Source organism: Aythya marila (genome assembly GCF_965140915.1).
Source record: "Aythya marila genome assembly, chromosome: 2".
Classification (NCBI taxonomy): domain Eukaryota; kingdom Metazoa; phylum Chordata; class Aves; order Anseriformes; family Anatidae; genus Aythya; species Aythya marila.
Window position 1 is genome coordinate 154,910,962 of NC_139043.1, and position 24,122 is coordinate 154,935,083.

Consider the following 24,122-nt stretch of genomic DNA (forward strand, 5'->3'; position numbering starts at 1 on the left):
CATGCATAAAGAGGGCAACATTTTTGCCCTTTGGATGGTCCTTGAAAAGCTCAAACAAGGGGTGGCCCAAGGTAATTCACAGTCACCTGCTGTCCTCAAAATTTCCTCCAGCAAAGGCTTCTCTGCTGGTCCCATCTCCTGCTGGAAGAAGGAGCATAGCAGAGAGAGACAGGCTACTTAGGAACCAGACGTGGCAACTACCAAGGGAATAAGGGCAAATTAACCCATCTGCCATAGGTACAGGGTTTTCCAGGTTGGGACAATCTGTCTTTTCATGCAATTATTATCAACTCCCCAGCCGCAGGCTGCAACCTCTTGTATGCATCCCCCTTGGGGGATTAAAGCGTGGCGGATCGATCTCCTTGCTGGAACGCAGCATCTGAAAAACTGCCCGTTGCTTCTTCCCCACGTGTGTTGGGCCAAAAGTGCAAGTTTAGATGGGGGGTTGCTCTAAGGAAAGATTCCTACTTCAGTAAGAATCAGCTGAAGGAGAAAAAAAATATGTTTATGCTCCTTATGGTGAAACCCTCCAGATGGGACCGCATTCAGGGGAAATCAATTCTGAGACCTAACAACCGTAACACAGTGTCCCATTAACGGGTCTGTTTACTTAAAGTTTGTTGGCTTTTACGGTGTGCTTTTTTCCCCAAAAGGGGCAAGGGGAGGGTGAGTTTTGTGCTTTCCACCTCTTTGTTCAGTAACAGGGATGTGGCCGGCGTGAGAAAAGTCAGGTTTGTGGAGGGCAGGAGGCTTGGGCTGGATCCCAGGAGCTGAAGTCACCACCAGGGGCCAGATCCTGATGCTCTCCATCAGCTCCCAGCCCTTGCCTCCTCATCTCGTTGCCATGGAGGCGCTGCTGGCTCCTGCAGCTTCCTTCATGGGCTGGACCAAAGGTTAGGGTGATCCTGGCTGGCTCGTGGTGGGAAGGTCGGGTAGACTTGGGCTTTTACCAAGGCTGTGCCCACTTCTGAACAGCATGAGCTGCCCAGGCACTGCCCTACAGCGAGGGAGAGATGAACCAAAAGATCTGAGACTCTCTGCTCCCTTTCACAGACTCAGCAAGCATGCTTCACTTACCGAAGCTGATATTTAAAACATTAACAGTCATTTGCAGGCAACCCCTCCTGCTAATCAGGATGACCTCTCCGGAAATTTATAGGATGTTTGCTTGATGCCTGTGGTTTTCCTTGCAACCGAGCGGTGCTTTGCATCCACTAAGCAGGCTGCTGTTCCTGAAATCCAGCCCCCGAGGCTGGCACGGGGAGGGTTGCACTGCAGAGTTCTGCAGGCTGCAAAGCGCCATCAGGAGTGGGGATCCGACTTCTAAAAAATTTAAGTGCAAACGCATTTGGACTCCATGCTGATTAGTGTCAGGTCTAACAGACACGCAGGAATCTGCTGGCAGAGGCTGCAGTGATTTGAAGCTGGGCTGAAACCCAGTTTGCAAACAGCAGATCTGACTTTCCAGTTCCCTAACCCTTTCCTCCCCAGGAAAAGAAAAAGAAGAAAAAAAAAAAAAAAAAAAAAAAAGGATTTTTCAGAAAAGGGGTAATGCAGAGGCAAAACTTTAATATATGGAGAGGAAAGGAAGCAAGAGGTGAATGTGGAGCTGCATTTGGCTATTGGCTAGGAAGCTGTCTCCTCCCAAATGCACAGGATGGTCTATGGGCTTCATCTCTTGTTTAAGTGTCTCCTGGGAGGCAGGATTGGGTTTAGCTGCATAACTCATAGATTTGCTGGGAATTCATCTGGCTGCTGTGAAAGCTTCCTCTGTTTGCAGTTTGGGAAGGGAGAGCTTGAGAGCAGGGTGGGAGAGGGCAGGTTTGGGGGCAGGTGGTGTGGTATTGATGGGGATGTGAAGAGGATCAGAGTCACTGCCCCTCTCCATAGCCAGGGAATTCATCCTAATTCCTTCCTGGCAGTGCCAGCTTGGTCCCTGATCAATAAGATGCACACCCCAGGTGATCAGAGTTAATTTTGCAGCCCAATATTTGCAGCTGAGAAGCTGGGCTGCTTGCACCCAGGTCTCCAATGCAGAGGACCTGAGCAATTCTTTTATTTTTCTGTTTGTTTATTTTAGACCATGGAAGCTCCTGACATCATCCTGATACTCGTCAGTAAGGTTTGATAGGGGGAACCTCCCTGCCTGAGGTTAGAGCTGCCCTTTCAAAATTGGGCAGCAGTCCTGGTTTGGAGGAAATACGTGCTGCAGGGCCAGGGAAATCCTCACCCAAGGGGGAACTTCTGATTTCCTCTACCTGGTGTGAGCCCAAGGGGCAGGAAAGAAAAGGGCTGGGAAGATGAGAAGTAAAAGGAGTCCCTAGCTGGGACATCCCAGGGATGGGGACACCTCCAAAGCTAACATGGGGAGGGTGATGTGGGGCTGTAAAGCCTACCAGAGAGATATAGTGGGGCTGGGGATGCTGCATGGATTCTTGGCTTTGTGAAGGGTTAATGGAAAAAATAAAAAACAAATCCCAAATCTCTTCTCTTTCTCTCCCCTCCTCCTTTCCTCCCTTCCCTTTTTTTTCCAGGTGTTCTTTATGGCCACAGGAGGGAGCTCAAATCCAGACATGGGAGGATTGGCTTGATTTCGGATCCAGAGCCTCTTAAACTCTCACTTTTCCTCTAAGCTGGTCCCTGTTATGTCCAGGATCTGGCACCTGCTTGACATTTACTTTGAGTTCCAGAGGACCAGAGACCTAGGATGAGGAGCATTGGATCTGCCCTGAACCTGCTTTTGGTATCGCCACTCTACTTTGTGTGGACCGTGGTCGCTCTGGACCTGGCACAAACTCCCTGCACCACTTTGGTCCAGGGGAAATTCTTTGGGTATTTCTCCTCCTTTGCCGTCTTCCCGTTGAACTCCTCTCTCTGCTCTTGGATTATCCAGAACCCCGACCCTCGGAGGTACACCTTGTACATGAAGATCCTCAAACCCACTGGCGTATGTGACCACCAGCACATCCGCACCTACCAGTTCGACTCCTTCCTGGAATCTACCCGCACCTACCTGGGCATGGAGAGCTTTGACGATGTGCTGAAGCTCTGTGATGGGTCCACCCGCTACGCCTTCCTCCAGTCCAACAAGCAGTTCCTCCAGATGAAGCAGACTGCGCCACCAGGGGTGGAGAACGGACCCGTGCGGTGGAAGCCCATGAAAGCTCAGGAAAGGGACTTCTCGGTGGAATACCTCGTGGTGGGCAACAGGAACCCTAGCAAAGCCGCGTGCCAGATGCTCTGCAAGTGGCTGGATGCGTGCCTGGCCATCAGCAGCAGCTCCCACCCCTGTGGCATTATGCAGACCCCCTGCTCTTGCTCGGGAGGGGAGGTCCTGGATCAAGCCAGTGAGATCCTGGGGCTCGCAAAGAAGAAGGAAGATTGTTACAAGGATGGGATTTACTTGGAGAACTGCATGAGCAGCCCGAAGGACAGCAGTGGAGTGGAGTTCATGGGTGAGTGAGGGGACAGCCGGGGGGGTTTGGAAGGAAGGGATGGTTGGGTTGTCCCCTCCTGGGTCTCATGTTGTTCCCACCATGTGTGTATCCGAGTCTGCAAATGCCTGCTATGAAAAACTTCCTCGCTAATTGCTAGGCAGATCTGGCAACCCCTGGTGGCTCTTCATGAGTGGTTTCCCCGAAGTGTGTCCTAAATTGTTTCACTACTTCCTCAGGCTCTTTCCTCACTTGTTTTACTTCTGCAGCTTCATTGCAGCTGAGAGTAAGTTGTACCTGAGGGCAAGCAGTTCCCCAACGCAATTAGAAACATCCTAGAAGAGGCAGGATGCAAGCTACCTCCCGAGGTGGGCTGCACTCAGCAACCCTATCAACCCTTTAAATTAATGGGAAAAAAACTTTATCTCCAAGGCTGGTTTGAGAGAAAGGCAGCAGAAGGCATGCTCATTTTGTTCTCAGGATCTCAGCTTCATTTTCCTTCTGGAGGCTTTCAAAAAGAGAGTTCACCACATTACTTGTGCGGGGCTACGTGGTGCCTTTTGTTTGGGCTCATTCCTCGGGTATTTGGTTCGTCTTTTGTTCTCTTTGGGATGTTGAATGTGATGTAGGCTGTGCCTGCCAAGAAGCCATGAAAGGGATGGGGAAGGAGGAAGAGAAAGGGTTGAGAATAAAGAAAGAAGATGAGAAAGGGTTGAGAAAGGGTTGAGGAAGGAAGACGAGAAAGGGTTGAGAACAGGGATGAGATACTCCTGAAGTCTGATCCTCGTGTGTTGCTGCTGCACTGTGCCGGGGAGAGAAACTCTCCTTGCATCCATCCCCACCGGTGTCACAGTACTGTGCAAAGCAAGAGGGAACTGGAGGGTCAGAAAGCAGAGCCGCTATTTCAGGGACTGTGTCAGATCTGCTCCCGTCCCACCTGCCAGCAGGCAGCTTATGTAAAGCGGGGGTGTGATGCTAAATGGGAATTTGGGCAGTGTGGAGGGCAGCCTCCCATTTGGGCTGGCCGTGGGGGCTTCTGCCAAGCTTTTGCAGTCCCCCTCCCAAGCAGGGGGAGAATTTCTGCAGGTGGAAGGAGGCAAAATGTGCTTGTGGTAGGCAGGAGGTTATCAGGCAGAGTGATTTTCTTGCAGAGATTAGGATATGATCAGGTATCAGTGCTTCCGTCGGTGTATTTCGGGGGAGATTTTGCTTCTCGCCTCTCTGTAAATCAATACGCAGAGTCACACAGATGAGCTGTAAATCCTACAAATTAGTTCCTCGCCGTGCCCCTCACTCTGGCCATGAGCACAGGGGGCCAGTTGCTCCCCAGATCCCAGATTATTATTTTTTTTTGCAGTGTCCTTTTCCTCCTGTACAAACAGCTTGCTAGGAGCACTGCGCTGCCCGCCTCCTCAGAGCGATACGAGCCTCCTTCAGTCAGGTGCCACACTCTGCCTTGGCTGATTGGAAGATTTATGCATTCAACCCAAGCAGCGTGACCTTTTTCATCGCAACCAAAGGTGAAATTTGAAAAAAGATTTTCAGCAAATCCTGAAACGTTCAGGCTTAATATTGGCTTTTGTAAAGATCTCTCCTAGTCCAGCTTGAGTGTTCGAATGTTCCCAGAAAATAAATATGGAAGAGGCTCAAAGGTGGCTGAATCTAAATCCTTTTGGGATGTCAAATATTTGTAGAGAGTGTAGATTACTTTATTTTATTATTATTATTATTATTATTATTATTATTATTATTTTTGTTTGCTGGCTGCTCACATCTGCTCTGTGCTGAAGACAAAGAATTAGCATCTTTACTGGTGGGATGCCATCTACATGGAAACAAAGCTTGCAGGGCACCCGGCCTCTCCATGTGCTGCTCTGTCTGTCACTGTGTCTGTTTTGATTTTTGCAAAGGCTTGATCAGGAAGATGGAGGCGAGATCCAATTTGGACAGCGAGCCAGCGATCCCTTAACAGAGTTCTGTGGGTGGAATATTTTGATAGGGTTTCTGATTTCTGAGCACTGCTGATGGTTAATGCTGTTATTGTTGTCCTGATTGTATGATTGTATTTGTAACATTCTTCTTCTTTTTAACGACTTTTTTTTTTCTTTTTTTTTTTTTTTCTTTTTTTTCTGCTGCTTCCTGAGTCATTTGTTTTTTTTGGAGCCTGTCTTGACACTTTTGTCTTTGAACAAGGGTGTATGTGTGTGCTGTACTAGTCTGGTCTGATAACTTTCAAGGCATGTAAGGAATTGTCAGATATCCAGACACCACAAAATGTGGAGCCTTTTTTTGTCGCAGTGTGCCTCCTCTCTACCTGGGATATTTTCCATTCCTGAAGGATGGAAAATGCGCCCACGTGGCAATGTGCTGGGCAAGATGAGCATCCCTGCTCTCTGGAGATGCTCAAGAGCAGTCCAAGAACAGATCTGCACATCAACTTTGGTGACCAAAGAGCAACGGTGGACAATTAGAAGGGGTCTTCACAAAGTGGCTCTGCCAAAACTGCCTCCGTACCCCCTCCTTGTCCATAGCATCAATGCCTGGGGGAAAAAGAGCTTTTGCTTCCAAATTTGCTTCCTTGGTTTGGCGAGCCACCTCCTTTGCACCCTGCATCCCACGCAGACGTTGCAGAGGTTACGGCAGGCGGTGGTGGGAGCAAGAAGAATCTGTCAGGGTACAGAGGCGGCAGGAGATATTTTGGGGTCTTGCTGCACATGGAGCTTGTCCTGCTGATCAGCAAGACAAGGCTGGAGATATATTGACAGCTGCAGCCCACTCCCCACAGTGACACTCCTTGCTCTAGCTGTCTTGAGCTGTTGCACCAGAAAGGCTTTGAAGAGGGATAATTATTTTATTTAATTTGTATTTTTCTAGAAGATAACTAAACAAAAGAAATATTTTTGGGCAGCATCAGGTCTCCTCTGTCTGCTTAAAGCAGGGTGGGAAGAAGGCAGAGACTGGTTGTAGGTCCTAAAGGTTAGAGGCAAATTCCCCTTTGGGAAAGAAAACCAAGATTCCTGGGATAGGCTCCCCCATAGGTTAGGGGTAGGGGCCCCGTGGGGCAGCAGATGAGAAAGCATCCTGAAATACGGGGTCCTGGAGCTCGAAGGTCTGGAAATCCTGGTGGCCCTCCCAGATGTGAGCTGGTTTCACTGTAACAAGAGCTGGAGCTTTAAATGGGACGTTGATGTGACACTGTAATGAGAGAAGGTTAAATGTGTGCTTAAGTGCTGTGCTGAGTTAGGTACTTAATGAACATCTAATTAGCCCTGTCTCATTGTAATCTGTTCCTGGAAGACCACTGCTTTGCTGTCATGTCGTGGTAGCCCAGAGAGGCAGCTGTGAAACAAATGCTGGTCCTTCTCTTCTTCAGACCCCCAATCTTGGGGGGATTCATGATGCAGACTGCAAAACTGAGCTAATCATGTGTTCCTGAAATACATTTTGTGCTCCCTGGTAGAGCAGATGGCTTCAGGGCTGGAGGGATTTTTGTGACGAACAAGTCTGATCAGCCTCATCAAGAGGATTTCACCAATTCATTCCAGCAAAGAGCTTGAAACTGAATAGAAATGAGACCTGCTTCATTCAAAAAAAAGAAAAAAAGAAAAAGAAAAAAAAAATGAATCAGGACATAGCTAGTTGAAAATGCTGGGTATTTTCCTGTCTTTAAACTTTACCATTGTTTTTCTGTCCCCATTGCTCTCAACACACGCAGTCCTTCCTTACCCCTGAATGCTCAATCACTTCATTGCTGTATTTTTGTGATGTTTCCCTTTTCAGCCCCGAAATGCTTTTCTTTGCCTGCTAGATTAAGAAATCACCTAGTGTCCATTCTCTACAGTGGAGAGGCATTTATAGACCCATGAACGAGTTCCTTCTTAACCTCTGCTGCGTTAAGTGGGCTGAGGTTCATAAATCTCTCACTGCAGGACACATCCTCCAAGCTGCCAGTCGGTGTTGGGAACTTTGCTTCATGCCTGGCTGGCTCTGCTGGCCAAGCATAGCATCTCCTCAGCAGGGCTGAGATTCTGCTTGGAGTGGCTGCAGAAGGAGGTCCCTGGTGCGGAAAAAGGGCCAGACATATAGGGTCAAAGCAGCTGCAGGATTCATGTTGGATGGCACAGCCTTCCTGCCCTTGAACCTCTCTTAGGGCAGGAATAACTCAATAAATCATTTCCAGTGTTTGTGGTAGGATGTAGTGAGCAGGAAAGCCCAGGGACTGATAAAAAGCTGTGAGTAATTGCCCAGGGGTAGGCTCTGAAGCCTCTCCATTGACCTCTGCCTCCACTACAAGCTCCATCCCTCCCAGCAATGGTCCCCCAGGCCCAAAGAACAGCTGGGCTTGTGGAGAAAAGGAATTTGGCTTTGGATTTGCTTCATTTGGGGGTTTAAAAACCAAGTGGCCATGGGAGTTGAGCTCAGTTTCAGTGCCTCTCCTTCCTCCTGGCATAGACCCATATGTACCAGGGGAAGGTTTGCTGCTTTCCAGCTCCTCACTGCTCCATCTGTGTTTGTCCCAGTTCTCTATGTTTGCCCTGGTCTGTGCATCTTTGAGAGCATAGCAATGCTGCAGTGAGAGCTCCCCGGCATAACCTGGGGCAAATAAGGGTTGCTTTCTGGTCTCTATATGAAATTTTCCTACCTTATGTAAAGCATTAGGTATGTCACCTGTCATCTGGGGTGTTTCGTGGAGGCAGCTCCTCCTGGGTGCTAGAAAGGGCAGTCCTGACTTGGTTTGAAAACTCAGACCTATGTGATCTGCAAAATCCTTGCTTGCCCCACTGCTTCCCTTTGGGATCATTAAAAACCCTGCAATTAGGCAGGAACCAAAGCCTACATAACATCTGGGGTCTTTCCAGCAGCAGAGCAGAGATTTCCTGCGTCCGCAGTGTTGTTTCAGCACTAAATCCACTCGTGCATGCGTCTGTATGGAGATGTCCTATTTAGGAGATAGGGGGAGAAAAATGAGAAAAATAGAGCGATCAGTTCCATTGTGAGCCCAGCAGTTTGTGGACATGATCACAATGCAGAAACATCCGCAATTACCATCAGAATGTGCTATTGTTGTAGCAGGGAGACTAAAGGTGGAATTTACATCCAGTTGCTGAGGGAGTTTTACAAGGCAACTACTCCCATTATTGCTACGAGGGGACTTTTATGGGTAATTTAATGAGTAGCAGCCCTGGTGAAGGGCTCAGCCTTTGAGTTATTCACCTTTTTTTTTTTTTTAACATTCATTATTGTTTATCATCCTCTCATATTCGGGACACATAGCAGCTGCCCCCAAACGTTTTGTATGGGAATATGGGGTGAAATTTAATGCAGGGAAGCACAGGCACCAGATTCAAAATCATCACATCTGCAGTGGAGCTTTACAGCTGTAACTGCTGAATGTGAGAACAAGGATGCTAATGGCTCAGAAGGGAAGGTGCACAGAGCAATTCCTGGCCCTTTTCACCACCCACCCTTAACCTCTGATGCATTTAAATAATCAGAGCAGGATGAAAAATGGGGAACGTTATCTTTCCAAGGGAACTGGATCCACAGAGCTTTTCAAGTGCCTCATTCCCTGCTGAGGGTGCCTGATCTCCATCGGTTTCACTGGCACTGAGCTGTCTGACCTGGAGGATCCTCTATCATTTGGTTGATGGGGCTCCTGGGTTTCTCCCAGGCTTCACTGAGAGTTTTCCCTTTTTCGGTGTTGTTTCTCCACATCTAGATAAACTTTGGATTTAGCAGAGACTGTGCATAGCCCAGCTGCTGTAAAGATCTAGCAGGCAATGGGTCCAGAAGGGGAGAAGAGCTCTGATCTTTCCCTAACAGGCTGTAAACAGAAACACATCAAGGGTGAGACCTTATCCTCAACAAAACTGTGCAGCAACTATGGGTGCTGGTTCTGGCTTCTATGAGGCTGTACATCCCCAGGGCTGTGCTGAAGCAAGCTTGGGCTAAAAAAAAAATAAAAGGAAAAAATAACAGAAAACTGTTTTTGGATTCTCAGCAGGTATCATTTATTGTGGCTTTGTGACACTGTAACCTGGGGGGCATTCAGCAGCCGTGTGTCCCCAGAGTGGTTCTGCCAATGTCACCTCCAGTCTCCTTGAACCTGGTGCAGCCAGCCATCTGACACTGATGTCCCACACTTCAGCCTGCCATCAGGGTGAGAAAAATGAGCTAGGAAGGAACGTCCTTTAGCACAGCATCAGAATTGCATATCTGTTGAGTTTAAATATATTCCTTTTTTTTTTTTTTTGTTCCCTGGCTCTGGTTTTGATGGAGCAATAATTGCCACACAGCTCATTAAGCTGAATGCTCTCCGTGGGCTTCGAGTGATCCGTGCCGTCAAAAGAAGGGTTACCAGCTTGGGATATTCCCAGTGCTTGGAAGCAAAAAGGAAGGAAAACGGCTTGGATAGATGAAAGCTGCAGCTTCAGATTCCTGAACAAACTGGGATGCTCTGGCCGGGTGGCAGCTTTGTCCCACAGAAGTCCTACTGTGTTTCTTTGGCACAGAAAAAAAGCCTGGTGCTGATTCCCAAAGCCAGAATGCTGTCATAGCTCAGGTGTGTGGACGTGATATGGCACACAAGGAGTGTGGTTGGGTCTTAAAGCACAAGGATGGAATGGTCATCAGCTGGAAGGCTGGCTGAGCCCTCTCTGCCTTGCAGCAGGACCAAAAGAACTGGTGCAAGTCCTTGGTTTTGTTTCCTTGCCTGGCTGAGGAGGGGGATGCTCTGGCCTCTGCCGGCCTGGATTGTTGTTGTTTTTGTTGTTTGTTTTTTTTTAATGGATGGAAGATGGCATATCCCCCCTCGTTAGCTTTGAGGACAGAGGGGTTGGTTGGTTTTGTGTTGAAGATGCCCAGACAAGAAGATTCTGCACTGAAATCAGGAAAACCAGCCAAGGGCACAGGTGCATCCTTTAAGATGTGGCTTAAAGCAAAAAAAAACAGCCACATGAAGAGCACTATGCAGTAATTTCTGTGCACTTAATGTTTTTATGCCCCATGGATGAAATTGAGGCCCAGTTTTAGTGTCCTTTTCCCATAATGTGAGACTGGCTGAGCCAGCCATTTTCTACCAAGGCTGGTGGCATGACCAAGGTCACAAACGGAATCCCATTTCAGCCAGTTCTTTGGCAAGAACTGGAGGTGTGGAGGAAAGGCACTATGGTACATGTGCCATGGGAAAGACTACTGCAAGTTCATCTTATCCAACAGGGATTTCAATTATGGCACAAGCTAGAGCCCAAAAGGGAAGGAGGCGACTCTGTTGTTGTGCACAGGGCTCCTTGGCTTTGTGCCTGTCGGTCCGTCTGTCTATCTATCTATCTATCTATCATGTGTCTATCTAAAGGAAAAATAGTCCTGGTGCAGGAAAATGCCAGGAGGATAATAGTCCAGTGCTCAGGACCAGTTCCCATCCATGAGGTCAGTGCCGGTTTTGCTTTTGGTGCCTGTTAGCCTGGGATTAGGACCAAGGTCCCTAAACGCAGTGGGTTAATGATTTCTACAGAGCTGGACCAAGGGGATATCTGCACCAGATTCCCTGTTGTGGATGTGGGCTTGGCAAGCCATCACTGGCCTCACCCAGCAGCAAAGCATTAATGCAGAAGGGCCAGGCCTGCTGCTTGCAGATGTACTGCTGGCATTTGGCTTCTGCAGTGCATGCACTGAGTCTGCTGTCAAAGGAACATCAATAAAAGTGGCTGAAGATGATTCATTTCTGCCTGTAAACACTTTCTCTTTCCCTGCCTCCTCCTTCATTCAGTTCGTTGTTTTGTTTGTTTCTTCATTAGTTTGATTTTCCATTTTAGTGCCCTGAATTATGAAGCTTCCTGCAATACTGCCCATGGACACATTTTGCTGAGCATTCAGCAAAGCAGTTTTGAGTGCTCTGCTGGGCTGGGAGAGGCTCCAGATTGGGAGAAGTCCCACGACGCTGTGCTCTGTGCATAGCCATGTAAAAGCCCAGAATGAATTTTGGCACGTCAGATCTAGCATCAGCACTGCCCTACCAGGGGTGATTTGACCTGGAGAGGAGGTTGTTGGGTTGGCTCCATCACCATCCAGCAGTGCAGCATCTAAACCCAGCTGCCCACCTTCCCCAGCAGAGATGAGTTGGTCAGCCTTCTTAACCTCCTCAAATCCTCATCCTTAATGTTCAGCTGTTAAAATCGGGGTGCACCTTCATTGATTGGCCTGAAATTTGGCTAGCTACCAGGCATTAGGGTCGACCGAGATCAATGGATGGTGATGTGGCTTGAGATTATTAATGAGAATAACAGGAAGGCAGAAAGAGCAGCAGAGGAGCTACTCAGAAAAATGTCTTTCTTTCTGGGGAAGGTATTCACTGAAGAAGAAAAGACGTGGGGACTGGGACAGTCCCCAGGTAACCATAGAGAGATATTTAAAGAGATTGCATTTCATGCTTCTGTGCTTCTGGGCCATGGAGGAGCTTGAAGGCCCCTTCAGGGAGCTCAGCTGCTTGCCCCTGCAGACCACTGCAGCTGAGGAACCGTCAAGGAGAACAAAAGACCCCCTGGGAGAGCCGCGATGGATGCCACCAGCTGTCAGGGCAGAGATGGCTTTTCTCGCTCAGCAGCTCTTGCGTGCCACGTGCCGCTCTGCTCGGTCCCACCTCCATCCCCAGGCAGCTCAGCAGCACTGTGATTTGAGCCTGTCGCCACTGGAGCTGCTGACAAGCTTGGTGGGAGCTTTTCTCTGACATAATTTGATGCCTTTTACTTGCTGTGAGATGGAGGCAGAGGCTAATTATAAAACTTTGGCAGGTCTTTCAGCGCAACAATCTCCAGTCTTCTGCATGATGTTCCAAATGTCCTAGAAGGGATGGCAAGGTGGCATGCTGTCCTTTCTACTCTTAAAAGGATGGCTTTTTGAATAGTAGAAAGGATGATTTCATACTATGTGAAATCTTCTCTTTCCCTACTGAGGCAAGTCCAGCTCCTCCCATTTTATCCAAACCCTTATGGCCCTCATCTTCAAACAATGGCTCCAGATCTTTCCTACCACTAGCATCCTTCTGAGTCCCTTAATTACTCACTGAACAGGAGATAACTTCTCTGGAACATTGCTGGACTGGATGATGGTCCAAAGAAGCCAGATAATTGATGTGCTAGCTAATTTTTTAGTCAGTCAGTTCATACAATGGCATATTTGATGGGAATGTGTTGTGTTGAGTGACTGTGGGAGTGGAGCATCCCTGTGAGTACAAGTCCAATACCTGCATCCTTCCCTGTAACAGGACTGTCCTGCAGCCTCTTTCCTGCTGAACAATGCCAAATGCACCTAGAGTGGAGGTCGCAGACCTGGAGAAGGGTGCAGGTTACAAGGCAGGAGTGGGTCGTGGTCGCTGGAGCAGGGCTGAGTTGGTAAGGGCGAGCAGGAAGTCTTGGGATAAATGTCCTACGGAGTGCTGGAGGCTTGAAAGGTTTCTGGAGGGGTTTTCCCTTGCCCCTTTTCTCTCTGGTTCAAAGATACATATCCAAGAGCAAACACATGGATTTACACGTGGATGCCCAAGTGTGTGCACATGGAATAATGTGTACATGGAATAATGTGCCTGTGTATGGGGGTGACTCCATGCAGGGCAAGCAGATACACATGTGAGCATGAATGTCCCTCCAGGCATGTGCATGACCATCAGCTGAGGAGACAGATGCACATGCTCTGGAGTGGACACATAGCCATGTAAATGCATGTAAAACTACACCCATCCCTGCACAGCCATACACCTCTGCATGCTTATGAACATGTCCAAAAGTCAAAAGCCCCATGAGTGCCACGTAACCAGATGCATGGAGAGAACCAGGACATGATGCCTTCAGTTCTGGAGTGGCGGTGTGTCCATCAGGACCTTCAGCATGTACACTCGCTGCTGGAACACAGGGCTGACTCATGCTTCATCCTTTCCATGCCAGGAGGCAGCAGTGGGGAGGAGGAGCTGTGGGAAGGGCAATCTGGGACTTGTGTCTCACCTCATGGTTTGCTGAAAGCCCTCTGTGGGCTCATCGACTCACTTTCCAGATCAGCATCACGGTGCCTTTTGGAAGAAGCTGGCTTTGTTGATGCTTGTGGAATCCTTCCTGGGAAATGTACAATTTGTGTTAACCCCCTCAAAGCAAGCTAATTATTTCCCCATGATGGCTTGGTAGCATGGTGAGAGAGGACAACATGCATGGCTTAGTGCTCAGAGGGGACAAGCAGGTCCTGCTGTGGGGTTGTTGGACGTGCAGAGAGACCTGGGTGGGAGAAACCTGGTGGCCGTGCTCCTCCTTTGCAGGAGCAAATCAGCAGACATGAGGACTTTCTTTGAGACTGACATTTTTCTGATCTCTCCCCATGGCCACTCTGCTGGTGGGACACGCTTCCCTCTGCTGTCCCACAGCAAAGCTCTGCAAAGGGCTCAAAACCCAGTTCCTGCTGAAGTAGAGACTGAATTGGAGCCCTCCTCAGTGACCACCAGCTCTACCTTAGAGCTCTTCTTCTGCTGGTACAAAACCGTTTGTGTGTCTCCAGTTCTTTATTGATTTGCACATGCAGACACATAATTCCATCATACCCCCCACGCCTTCTCTTCCTTTTTACCTTGGGGTATGTTTCTCATTACACCAAGACCCTTGGATATGTTCTTGAGGAGCAAAGTTACTCCAAGGCAAATACTGGATGCTGAGCCTCTTCTCACCTCCAATAATTTCTTGGTGTCACAACAGCCCCAAAGCAGCAGACAGTTGTGGCTTTTCTATTTCCAGGCCCACGGCTTTGAGAAAATCCCAACTTCACAACACAAAGCAGCCAAAAAAGACAGCTTCAACCTCCTCATATCTTAATTAACACTCTACCCATTCTCCTTTGCCTCCACTCCATCCCGCCATCCCTTTCTCTGCCCTGCCCCTCTTGCTGTAAATGAACATCTCATGTCAGCTGGGGAAAACGCACTCATTCAGCAGTTCAATAATTGAATACTCCTCTGGCAAAATGAATTATCACATGACTTTCTTGTGCTTTACCATGTTTTTTTTCCCCCCTTTCTTTTGCCCTGTTTCTTTCTTCTTCCCTCCGGTGAGATAAGGCTGCCATTCTTGAAAGCCATTTTAAATATTCATGTTTTAATTAACAGACTTTATTGCATGAACTGTATGTAAGATAATAAAAAGACTGCCCGAGGCACAACACATTTTTGTTGTTTGTTCTTGAAAGGGAACTAGGAAGTAAAAAGCCTAATACCTTTCCTCAACAAACATTTGAAAGATACACAGAAACGACAGCCGGGGGTCACTTATCCTGTGCGCCCTCCATAACTCACGTGCCCCTGAACATCGCTTTGCAATACGTTTTTATAAATGTGGAGCACAGGGAAACTCTACAAGGGCTCTTGAGGGTGACTATTTTCTCTGGATGTGCATCAGGCTCTGCCATGGGCAGTGGCTTGTATCTAGAAGGTGGAGGTGGACGCTTCAGGGCTGTGAACATTTGGGGCTGAATGCAGTCTTGCATTGGAATGGAAGACGTGGAATTTCCAGAACCTGGAAATGCTTTGCTGTGAGTCTGGATTATTATATTTTTATATATATTTTTCTTTTCCAAAATAAAACAGAGGGAAGGTTTTGACCAACTTCTCTCCCTAATATTTCTGGGTTTAAAAACCCAAATATTGACTCTATGTTGCTGCACTGGATTTTGCTTTTATTTAAGACAAACAGTTTGACAGAATGTATGAATTCTTGAAACATCTGGTATTGCCAGTTATGTATTTTTGCCAGGAAAAAAAGAAAGAAAAAAAAAAAGAAGAAGAAGAAAAATCATCTTAGATGAAATTTCTCTCTATGTGGGTGTTTTCTTATGGTGCAGCATGCTGAAATTAATTTTATATTCTGAGTGTGTCATCCGTGCTGTGTGGCATGGACCTCTGCACCCAGTTTAGCTGTGGTCTTGTGCTGGGAGGGGTGCCAAGGTTGCTGGACCAGGAGTCCTCTGCTATTTCCGTGCATCTGCTTATAACCTTGAAGAAATCAAGGCATTTGCATACCTTGTTCATTTAGCCTTATTTTTACACTCCTATTTTTTAATTTTGCTTCTTTATATTTTAGGAAAAGGATACTCTTTTACAGGTTGATACCCATGCGTTGAGGCTGCTTGGCAGCTCGATGGAGAGGGGCTGTCCAGCATTAAATGAGGCACGGGGGTGGTGCAGAGAAAACATCTTTAATCACCTCCTGTAGGTTTTCAACGTTTTAATGATAAACTATACTGTGCCCTGAGAGTATCTATCTATCACATAGATCACTCCATTTGTTTTCTGCCTCGTATTGAAGGTTGTTTTTTTGTTTGTTTCTTTTTGTTTTTCATCCTAAATCAAGAAAAGGCCAGAATTGAGCAGTAGCTGCCAAGGAACAGTATGGGGTCTCTCTGCTGGATTTAGGGAAAGGTCTCTGGATTTACACCAGTATGAACAAGCACACAGGCAGGCCAGACTTTATGAAGATCATCTGGTGGAGAAGTCTCCAGCCTGTCTTCTGCATGTGCTGTCACCTCTTTGATGCTCCATTTGTGGGGGCTGAAGTGCTGGACTGCTCTCACTTTATGTTGTCCAGTCCTGGCTGGATCATCTGCTGCTTCTCTTTGGTGTGAGTTATGGGTGAGAAAGTCATTGCCACCATCCAACAAAGGATCCATCTCTCATGTGTCAGCAAAGCTGGAGGTGGGTCATCAATGTCTATGGAGCATCATGGCTTTGATGACATTGGGTTTCTTATAGGAGCTGGGAAGACCAGTTAGAAGGATAGATGTGATGTAAAAATTCTTGCTCCATTTTTTTTACAGCACTTTAACTAAGAGTAGCAGGAGAAGTAGAAAACCCCAGATTTGGGCAGATCATGGAAAGACAGGAACTCATTTACCACCACTCATGTTTTAGTATGTGCCATTGCACCACAAGTGTCAAAACCCAGTTAGAGCATAGCCCTCACCAATTAGTCTTGGACTCCCAACTTCACCACAGGGTTTGTTGCTCTCTCCATGAGTCCTGGCTCTCAGATCTGTTTTCAGCAAAGATCCTCAGCTCTTACTGTCCTGTGCCATTGTGGCTAACTCCAGCTGTCTGTGGAGACGGTGGAGATGGTTACATCTGAGCAAGTCACCCTGAGCTCCCTTCTTGGTCAACAAAAAGCTGCAGGTGCATGGTGGGGCAGATAATGCTTTGTCTCACCCCAAAAATGGCATCAGAATAAACCAGCCAGGGTCTTCCCAAAAGGAGAGCTGATTTGGAGGGAGAGGATTGGATCCAGGAGGATGAGGTGGCTCAGCTCAGCTCAAGTGCAACTGTGCTACTGGCTATAGCTGAAGTGCTAGTCTCTGTGCTGAAATGAGGTGCCAAGGTTAATTCTGATATAAGCCCATCCTTTAGACTGCTTGTCCTCATGAGCTTCTCTCCATCTCCTTTACAGGGGAGGTTTTTCTGGGTGATCTGGATCAAAGGGTTAAGGCACAAGAAAATTGCAGGGAGGGTGCTGCCAGAGCCCGTGCGTCCCTCAATATTTCTTCTGCTGATGCAGGAGGAATGAAATGAAACAAAGAGGTTCCCAGGAAGCTTTGGGTAATACCTTCTGCTCCTCCCTGACTTTGTTGAGCATCACCTTCTTTGCACTTAAGCCTCTGCCCTTCCTCTGGATCTATGGGGTATCCCAAACCATGGTGCAAGCACCTGGCTGTCAGAAAGGGGACAGTGTTACCATGCCTTCTGGCCACAGCCTGCCTTAAGGGCTGTGTCAGCTGCCCTCAGCACCCCACCTCAGCTCTGCCCCGTGCCTGAGTCACCCAGCAATCCCTTTTGTTTGCATTTAGTGTAGATCTTGCTAATTGGCTCTTTCATTCCTCTAATTAAATGTAAATGAAGAGTGGATCATTAAACGGGAATGCGGGAGTACTCGGAACAAAGCAGGTTTCAGCTGGAGGAGGGATAGGAGGCAGGTTTTCCTCTGCCACCCTTGCTCCAGGTCTCTCCCTTTTTGGGTTTTGATCCCAAAGGAGCTTCACAGCTCTTTTGTGCAAGGGATTCCCTGGTGACAACAGGATGGGATAAGGCCAGAAAAAGCAACAAGCCAAACCCAGATGCCTTCCCTTTGCTCTGCAAGCTTGTGTGTGTGCTGATCCTTCTGCACAAACCCTGCATATCACCCCATTGGCTTGCAAAATCTCTGCGGAGGCTGCAAGCAACTTGGCCAGAAACCTCCTTGGAAGCTCCCAGCCCTGTGTCACATCAATTCAGGCATGGTGCTGGCTCTCAGGGTGTCCTGCTGCCTGATTTTTGCTCAGGATAGAGGGGGGTTAAACACTGCCTTGTCGCTAATACCATGTGCTTGGCGCTGCAGTGACGCGGCCACGCAGCACGGCCGGATCTGTGGGCGAGGGAACAGATGGCATATGCTGTGCTGCAAGCAAAGCTCTCCCATCACTTGGGGTGGAAAGTGATGTTTTCATTCCTGCAGGCCTTAAATCTGTCCCTGGTGTGTTGCTTTTGGACAGTTTAGGGCATTTAAAGGGGCATTATTCTCCTGTGTGCTGATCAGTGCTGTGAAGCATGGGATGGGTGATATGGGGTGCTGTCTTCTTGATGACCTGACAGTGGTTGGGGTTCGGAGGCTGTTTAGAGATGGACCACTGATTTTTTTATCATTTTGAGGGATCTAGGGGATGAAAGCAGCTCCCCAAAGCAAGGACATGCAGGGAGAGGACAGACAATGCATACGACGTTGCTTCAAAGGCAGAGCAGGGTGGTCTGCAGCTGGTGCAAGGAGCCAAGGAACAAAAAAGGGGCTGGGATGCTGGGCCAGTGGGTGAGGGCTGGGTTTGTTCGTCTTTGGGGTCACCCTGCAAAGCCTGGGGACAGCAGGGAGGGACCAAACCTCTACCGTGACCAGCTTGGGTCAATGTGGAATCCAAGTGCAAAGACAGAAATGCTTCTTTTCCTTCCAGAGTCTCACATGGTTCACATAGGTGTCTTTCATTCCATTTTGAGGCTTGCACCAGTTCCTAAAAACTCATAAATTGTCATACACTTGAAAACAGTGATCTAGAATTCCCCACCATTTTATTTCTCTATTATCTTTGAAAATCCCCTTCAAACTCCCCCAAGAAATGGCACAATTCCAATTCTTGTCCTCTTGCTCCCCTCAGAAAGGATCCAGTGGGAATATCCCACACAGAACATTTGTTTCTAGCTTTTCCTTCTTTCACACAAAAATGTAGCAAAACCCAAATGTTTCCAAGAGAAATTTGTCTTTGTGTCAGAAAACCACTTAACTAGTTTAATCACTAGTGTTTTAGGGATATTTCCATAAAATGTCCTGATGAAACATCTTTCCCCATCTCTTTGATGAAGTCCTGGCCTTTATGGTCATTAGATTGTATTTTTTCCCGCTCTTTTTTTTCCTTTTCCTTTTCCTTTTCCTTTTCCTTTTCCTTTTCCTTTTCCTTTTCCTTTTCCTTTTCCTTTTCCTTTTCCTTTTCCTTTTCCTTTTCCTTTTCCTTTTCCTTTTCCTTTTCCTTTTCCTTTTCCTTTTCCTTTTCCTTTTCCTCTTCCTCTTCCTCTTCCTCCTCCTCCTCCTCCTCCTCCTCCTCCTCCTCGTCCTCCTCCTCCTCCTCCTCCTCCTCCTCCTCCTCCTCCTCTTCTTCGACATCCTTGACAGGGTCAAGGATGTCCTGGAAAAGCATCTTCAAACAGGTCCTGATTCCTCAGTGTTTAGGAAGTATGGGGGCAATGACTGTTGGAACGTGGCTTTCCCCACATTGCTGTGAAGTCAGAAACTGGTGTGCAACTGGCACATCAGAACCAGCTGCATTTTGGTGCTGGGCAAAATAAGCTTTATGGGCCTCCTTTCAGCACAGCTGTGTTGTATGGCTGCTCTGAGAGCCATAGATAGATCCAGTTTAGGGGAAAAAGCAGTCTTTTTTGTTACTTATGAAACTCTTATTCACATCTTGGTATCTCCCCCATGTCTTTAATCCTCACCTACTATATTGTGCCAGCGTGGCTGGAGAACTGAGAAATACATGTAGTTTACAATTCCTACCTGAAAAGCACAGATCTATTCCAATGTCCTGTGGGTGTTTGAGATTATCAAAAAAGGGTACAAAATCTGCTAATCTGACACGGTCACTGTGCTGGCTCATCGCTACACTACCAGCGCTCTGAGGGCTCACATCTCCCTTTGAAATCTTTTCAAAACAGAAACACAGGTTTAAAGGGATATCAGCTTCTCCTGGCCTGTTATTAGCTACATGCTCCCATGACAGCCCCATCCCTGCCCTGATTTCCACTTGTGCCCGTCAGTATAAAGAGGAGGAAGAGGAAACAGCCATGGCCTGGGCAACCTTGGGTACCCACCATGGGGTCCCCACACCTTGAGTGTCCCTTCTTTGCCATCATCCTTCATGCTGAGTGCTTCTTAAAGGTGATATAGGAGAAGCATATTTTCTCTTCCATTAAATCATTGCTGGAGACTGTCACTGCTCCGGCGTATTAGCTGCCGAACTTAAAAAGGAGCGAAGGAATTATTTGCAAAATACACGTTGGAAAGAAATTAAAAGTGACACTTCAGCTAGAGAGCCTTCCCCAGGAGTAAAGGATACACAGAGCTGCAATATGTTTTCCCTCTTCCCTAGGTGCTGGAGGAAAGGACTTCCCGTGAGTTATTGTTTTTTAATCCACTTCTGCAGACGCTTGCTAAACAATCTCTCTTGCTAGTTAACAAGGTCCCTCAGCGCTCATCTTTCAAGGTCATAATTTGATCATCAGGTGGGGATTGGGAAGAAATACCCCTCCTGCCAGTGTCTCTGTCTGTTGGAGGGAGCTTTTCCACTGTTATAGCAGCAAGGGAAGGCACAGGATCATTCTGGCTCTGTTCTTCCCTGTGCTTCACAGTGAGTGATTGCTAAAAAGATATTAGGAATAGCAAGAGTTGAAGTGCTCCAGTCAAGGCTTTTTTTTATCCTCAACAAGCTATGTGTTTGGAAATCTTCTGACCTGCACTGCAATGCAGCTTTCCCTTTTTTCTGAACCTCTCAATTCCAACCAAGTTTGCGAAAATGCCTGGGCAGGGTGACGGTCCCCTGGGACATGGAGAGAGAGGGAGAAAAGCAGGCTATGATGCTGAAAGCAGGTTCCCTAAACTTTCTGCCCACCTCTAAAATATTAACACTGATTTAAGGAAAATTGTTTTCTCCATGTCTTGATTGTTTAGTGTTTCTCAGCTGGAAGAGTTTTGGTAAGGATGCAGGCACCACAATCATCATTTCCAAAACAAGTTTGCACCATTAAGGGGTATACAAGGGGACTATTTCTCATCTCCAATGTCCTGGCTGGATTCTCTAAGCGATACAGAGGAGGCTGAGAATCTTATTTTCATGCATGGTCTGCAGAGGCAGAGGGATGGGGCAGGGGGCAGATGGGCAGCAGGGGCACAGTTCTTCAGCTCCTGCCATGGGGCTTGAACCATGGGACCTGATCTCTGACACTTTGTAGGCCACTAGAGCAGGCAAAACAAAGGATTTCTAACTTTACTAAGTTGCGTTTCAGTTGGAAAGGGTGGATGTGGTATATAGGGACATGGTTCAGTGTCAAATATTGATGGTAGGTAGATGGCTGGACAGATAATCTTAGAGGTTTTTTCCAACCGTAATGATTCTTTGATTCTGTGATTTCCCAGAGGACATGAATAACCAACTGGTGCCAAGGAGTAGCTGACTTTTCCTCATCCCACAGAGATTGATTTCATTTTAAACGGTGCTTTTGGAGGCTGCAGCCTGCCTGGGATGCCTCTTACGGGCCAGGGCAAACTCTTCATTGCTCCTGAGCTTGGGGCCCAGGGCGTCCTCACTCCCCAAGTGATCTGCATCGATTTCCTCCCATGGATGCCACAAAAAGCTCCCCCTTGCAGATCTGTGTCTCCTTGGTAACTGAACCACATCAGATAAAGCCAGAGCAAAACCCAGCAGCCTGCAAATCCTGAGCAATGTGACGGGAGGCAGGGGGAGGGATGTGAGAAGCCATGGGTCTGGATGGCTGAGGGTCATTGCACGGACAGACAGACAGCCTCTGCTGTCCTCTGGTTTGTCCCAGCTCCTGTCTCATGCTACAGCTCTTCTATAATGGGTTTTCTTCCAGCAAATCCTCAGACTTTCCACTCAAGGAAAGCTCTGGTGTCCCCATGTAATTCCTCTGCCCCAGCTTGTCCTCGTGACCTCCACACATGCGAAAAGCTCTGGCTCCAATTGCTTTGAGCTCTTCCTGCTCCTACACAAAGCCTTACTGTTAGGAGCCCGGAATTATCAGTCAGAGTCCAAAATTATCAGTCAGTGTCCAAAATTATCAGTTATGGTCCAAAATCAATCCCAGGGTGAGTGTTTGCTGCTGGCCCTATGGCAGTGGGTGAGGGCACTTCTGTGGGGATGTCGGTGGGGTGTTTGGGTTGTTTCTCTCTCCCTGTCTGGCCCAGCTTTGATGCCCTTTCAGCATCATTGAGCTATTTACCTTTGCAAGGTTTTCTGAAAAGGCTGCCTAATTTTGGCTTTAAATCAGAACTGGTATTTGAACAGAGACAAATGGTACAAAGGAGTAAACAGTGGGTATCCCCGGACAAAATTAATCACCCTGCTCCAGGCATTTTTCCCTTTCCCACTCACCCTGCATCTCCTTTCCTTCTCACCCAGCTCCTGAGCCTGAATCTCCTCTTTCCCTTCCTAAACAGGAAGGTTGCAGCCCAACAACCACCTTACTGTCACTTTCACATAGACATTTAACATCTGGAACATCTGTCCTGAAATGGGGGAGGAAAAAAGCAGACTGGGAAGGGAAAATCTGAGCAAAATACTTTGTTCTTCTTCAAGTTCAGCCAGTTTAAATATATTTATTTCTGTTTAAATAGTTCAGTATATATATATTTTTTGTCCTTGCAAAGGTAGGATAGAAGGATGACTTCAATGAGTAGAAGAAGGCACTCGCAGAGGTGGGTAGAAGTGCAAGGAAGCAAAGTCCCAACCCCTTCTGATGCAGTTCCTTTAAAAAAAGCACCAGTTGTACTTTTGGAAGGATATCATTAGACCGAGTATTTTCCCCCCAGTCCCTGGCAAAAAGTCAACATTTGCATTTAAATAGTGCTTTTGCTACGAAACAGAGGCATGTTGCAGAATAGATGCACACAGATAAAGATTCCTTTAAGAGAGTTGAGGGGGGAGCAAACCTCACTGAAAGCTCAGCCCGTCCCCTTGTGCTGTCAGCAGAGGAGAGGTTATTTATGCATTCGAGAGTGTGCCCACTGAGATATAATCTAGTGCTCTCAGGAGTCTCTGCTTGCTAGAGGTGGAATTATTAGAATTAAAAATTACAAGCGTAAAACAAGGCCAGTCTAAAATGAAATATTACCCAGTGAGTCTAAATAATTCATGGGCAAAATAACCCCCTGGGTCCCCCATCGATCCATCTTACTCTGCAGATATGAAGAGGAGCAATCTGTTGAGGGGGTGTTCAAAAAGCCTCCAGGGTGATTTCAAGGGGTCAGGGGTGGTTTCCGAGTGATTGTGGTTTATGTGGGCCATGAGGGGCTCCATGGGGAAGGATGAGTAATGGCATGAAACGGGCTTTCCTCTGATGATGAAACCTTCCTCAGTGCTGATCAGGGGAGAAGAGAACACCATTTAGACAAAATAATAATTAAAAAAAAAAAAAAAAAGTCTTGTTTTATTTCTGTGCTCCCAAGTAGAACACACCAGTAATTTAACTTCTAGGTGCACAGATCTCCAAAGAACCCAGCAAGAACATTTATTGGAAATATTTACTTTTCAAGTCCATTCCCAAATGCAAAGTCAGGCTTTTTGGAAAGGCTTTTGCTGCGTGAGTCTGGCCATGTCCGAGGTTAGAGCCCCTCCTTCCTCTGTGGATGGGATGGGATGTGCAAAGCCCATAGGGGCAGTGACTGGGGCTACAACTGAGAAATCATGTTGGTATCTGCACAGCCAGAGCTTGCTGCTGGAGGGAAAAACTTCTGTGTAATTCTATCACCTCTCTTCTGCTGCAAATCCACGCCTGAGAGATGACGGTATCAAGAGATTAGATTAAGGCAGATTTAGAAGAAAGTAACAGAGAAAATGTATCTTCATGTTTAGTTGTGTTTTCCAAATACATGCATGCTTATATACAGATATTTATGTGCCAGAACATCTTTGGAGGCTGTAGAGAGTTATTTAAGATTGTAGAAAGCTAAAAGAGTCAGTGCTGATGCTGTGCATCTCAGCTTTATGGGACTTGCGCACAGGCACCAGTTGCCTACTGGCGACATGAGCCCCTGTGCCCCAGCAGACCCAGCACGTGCTGCCGTGGTCTCCACGGTGGCTGCAGGAAGGGAAGAAATTAAAACAGCCTTTGTAAAAGCTTTGCTTCGCAGTCTGTCTCCAGGCCAGCTAGGATTCATGTAGACAGCTTCGTGTCCCAGTCAGATAATATATCTTGGTCTTCAGCAGGGCTTTTTGACTTGCAGGCACGCCCAGCATGCCAAGGAGATGTATCGCAAAGCTGTGGAACCCCTCATCACAGGACACTGCCAGCACTGAAGTGTCTGTGGGTCCAGAAACTGATTTAGCAAATTTACAGATCAAAAAATGTCTGTGGGTGGTGGT

General features: G+C 47.3%; 1 protein-coding gene across 1 annotated transcript in view; it reads left to right on the forward strand.

The window, feature by feature from the left end:
• Positions 1 to 2,707: 2,707 nt before the first annotated feature.
• Positions 2,708 to 24,122, forward strand: part of ADGRB1 (adhesion G protein-coupled receptor B1) — a gene marked incomplete at both ends in the record, with an annotated part of 182,665 nt that continues 161,250 nt past the window's right edge. The window contains one exon of the mRNA XM_082755085.1: positions 2,708 to 3,455. Within this exon, the coding sequence (XP_082611211.1) occupies positions 2,708 to 3,455 (748 nt within the window). The remainder of the gene's footprint in view (positions 3,456 to 24,122) is intronic.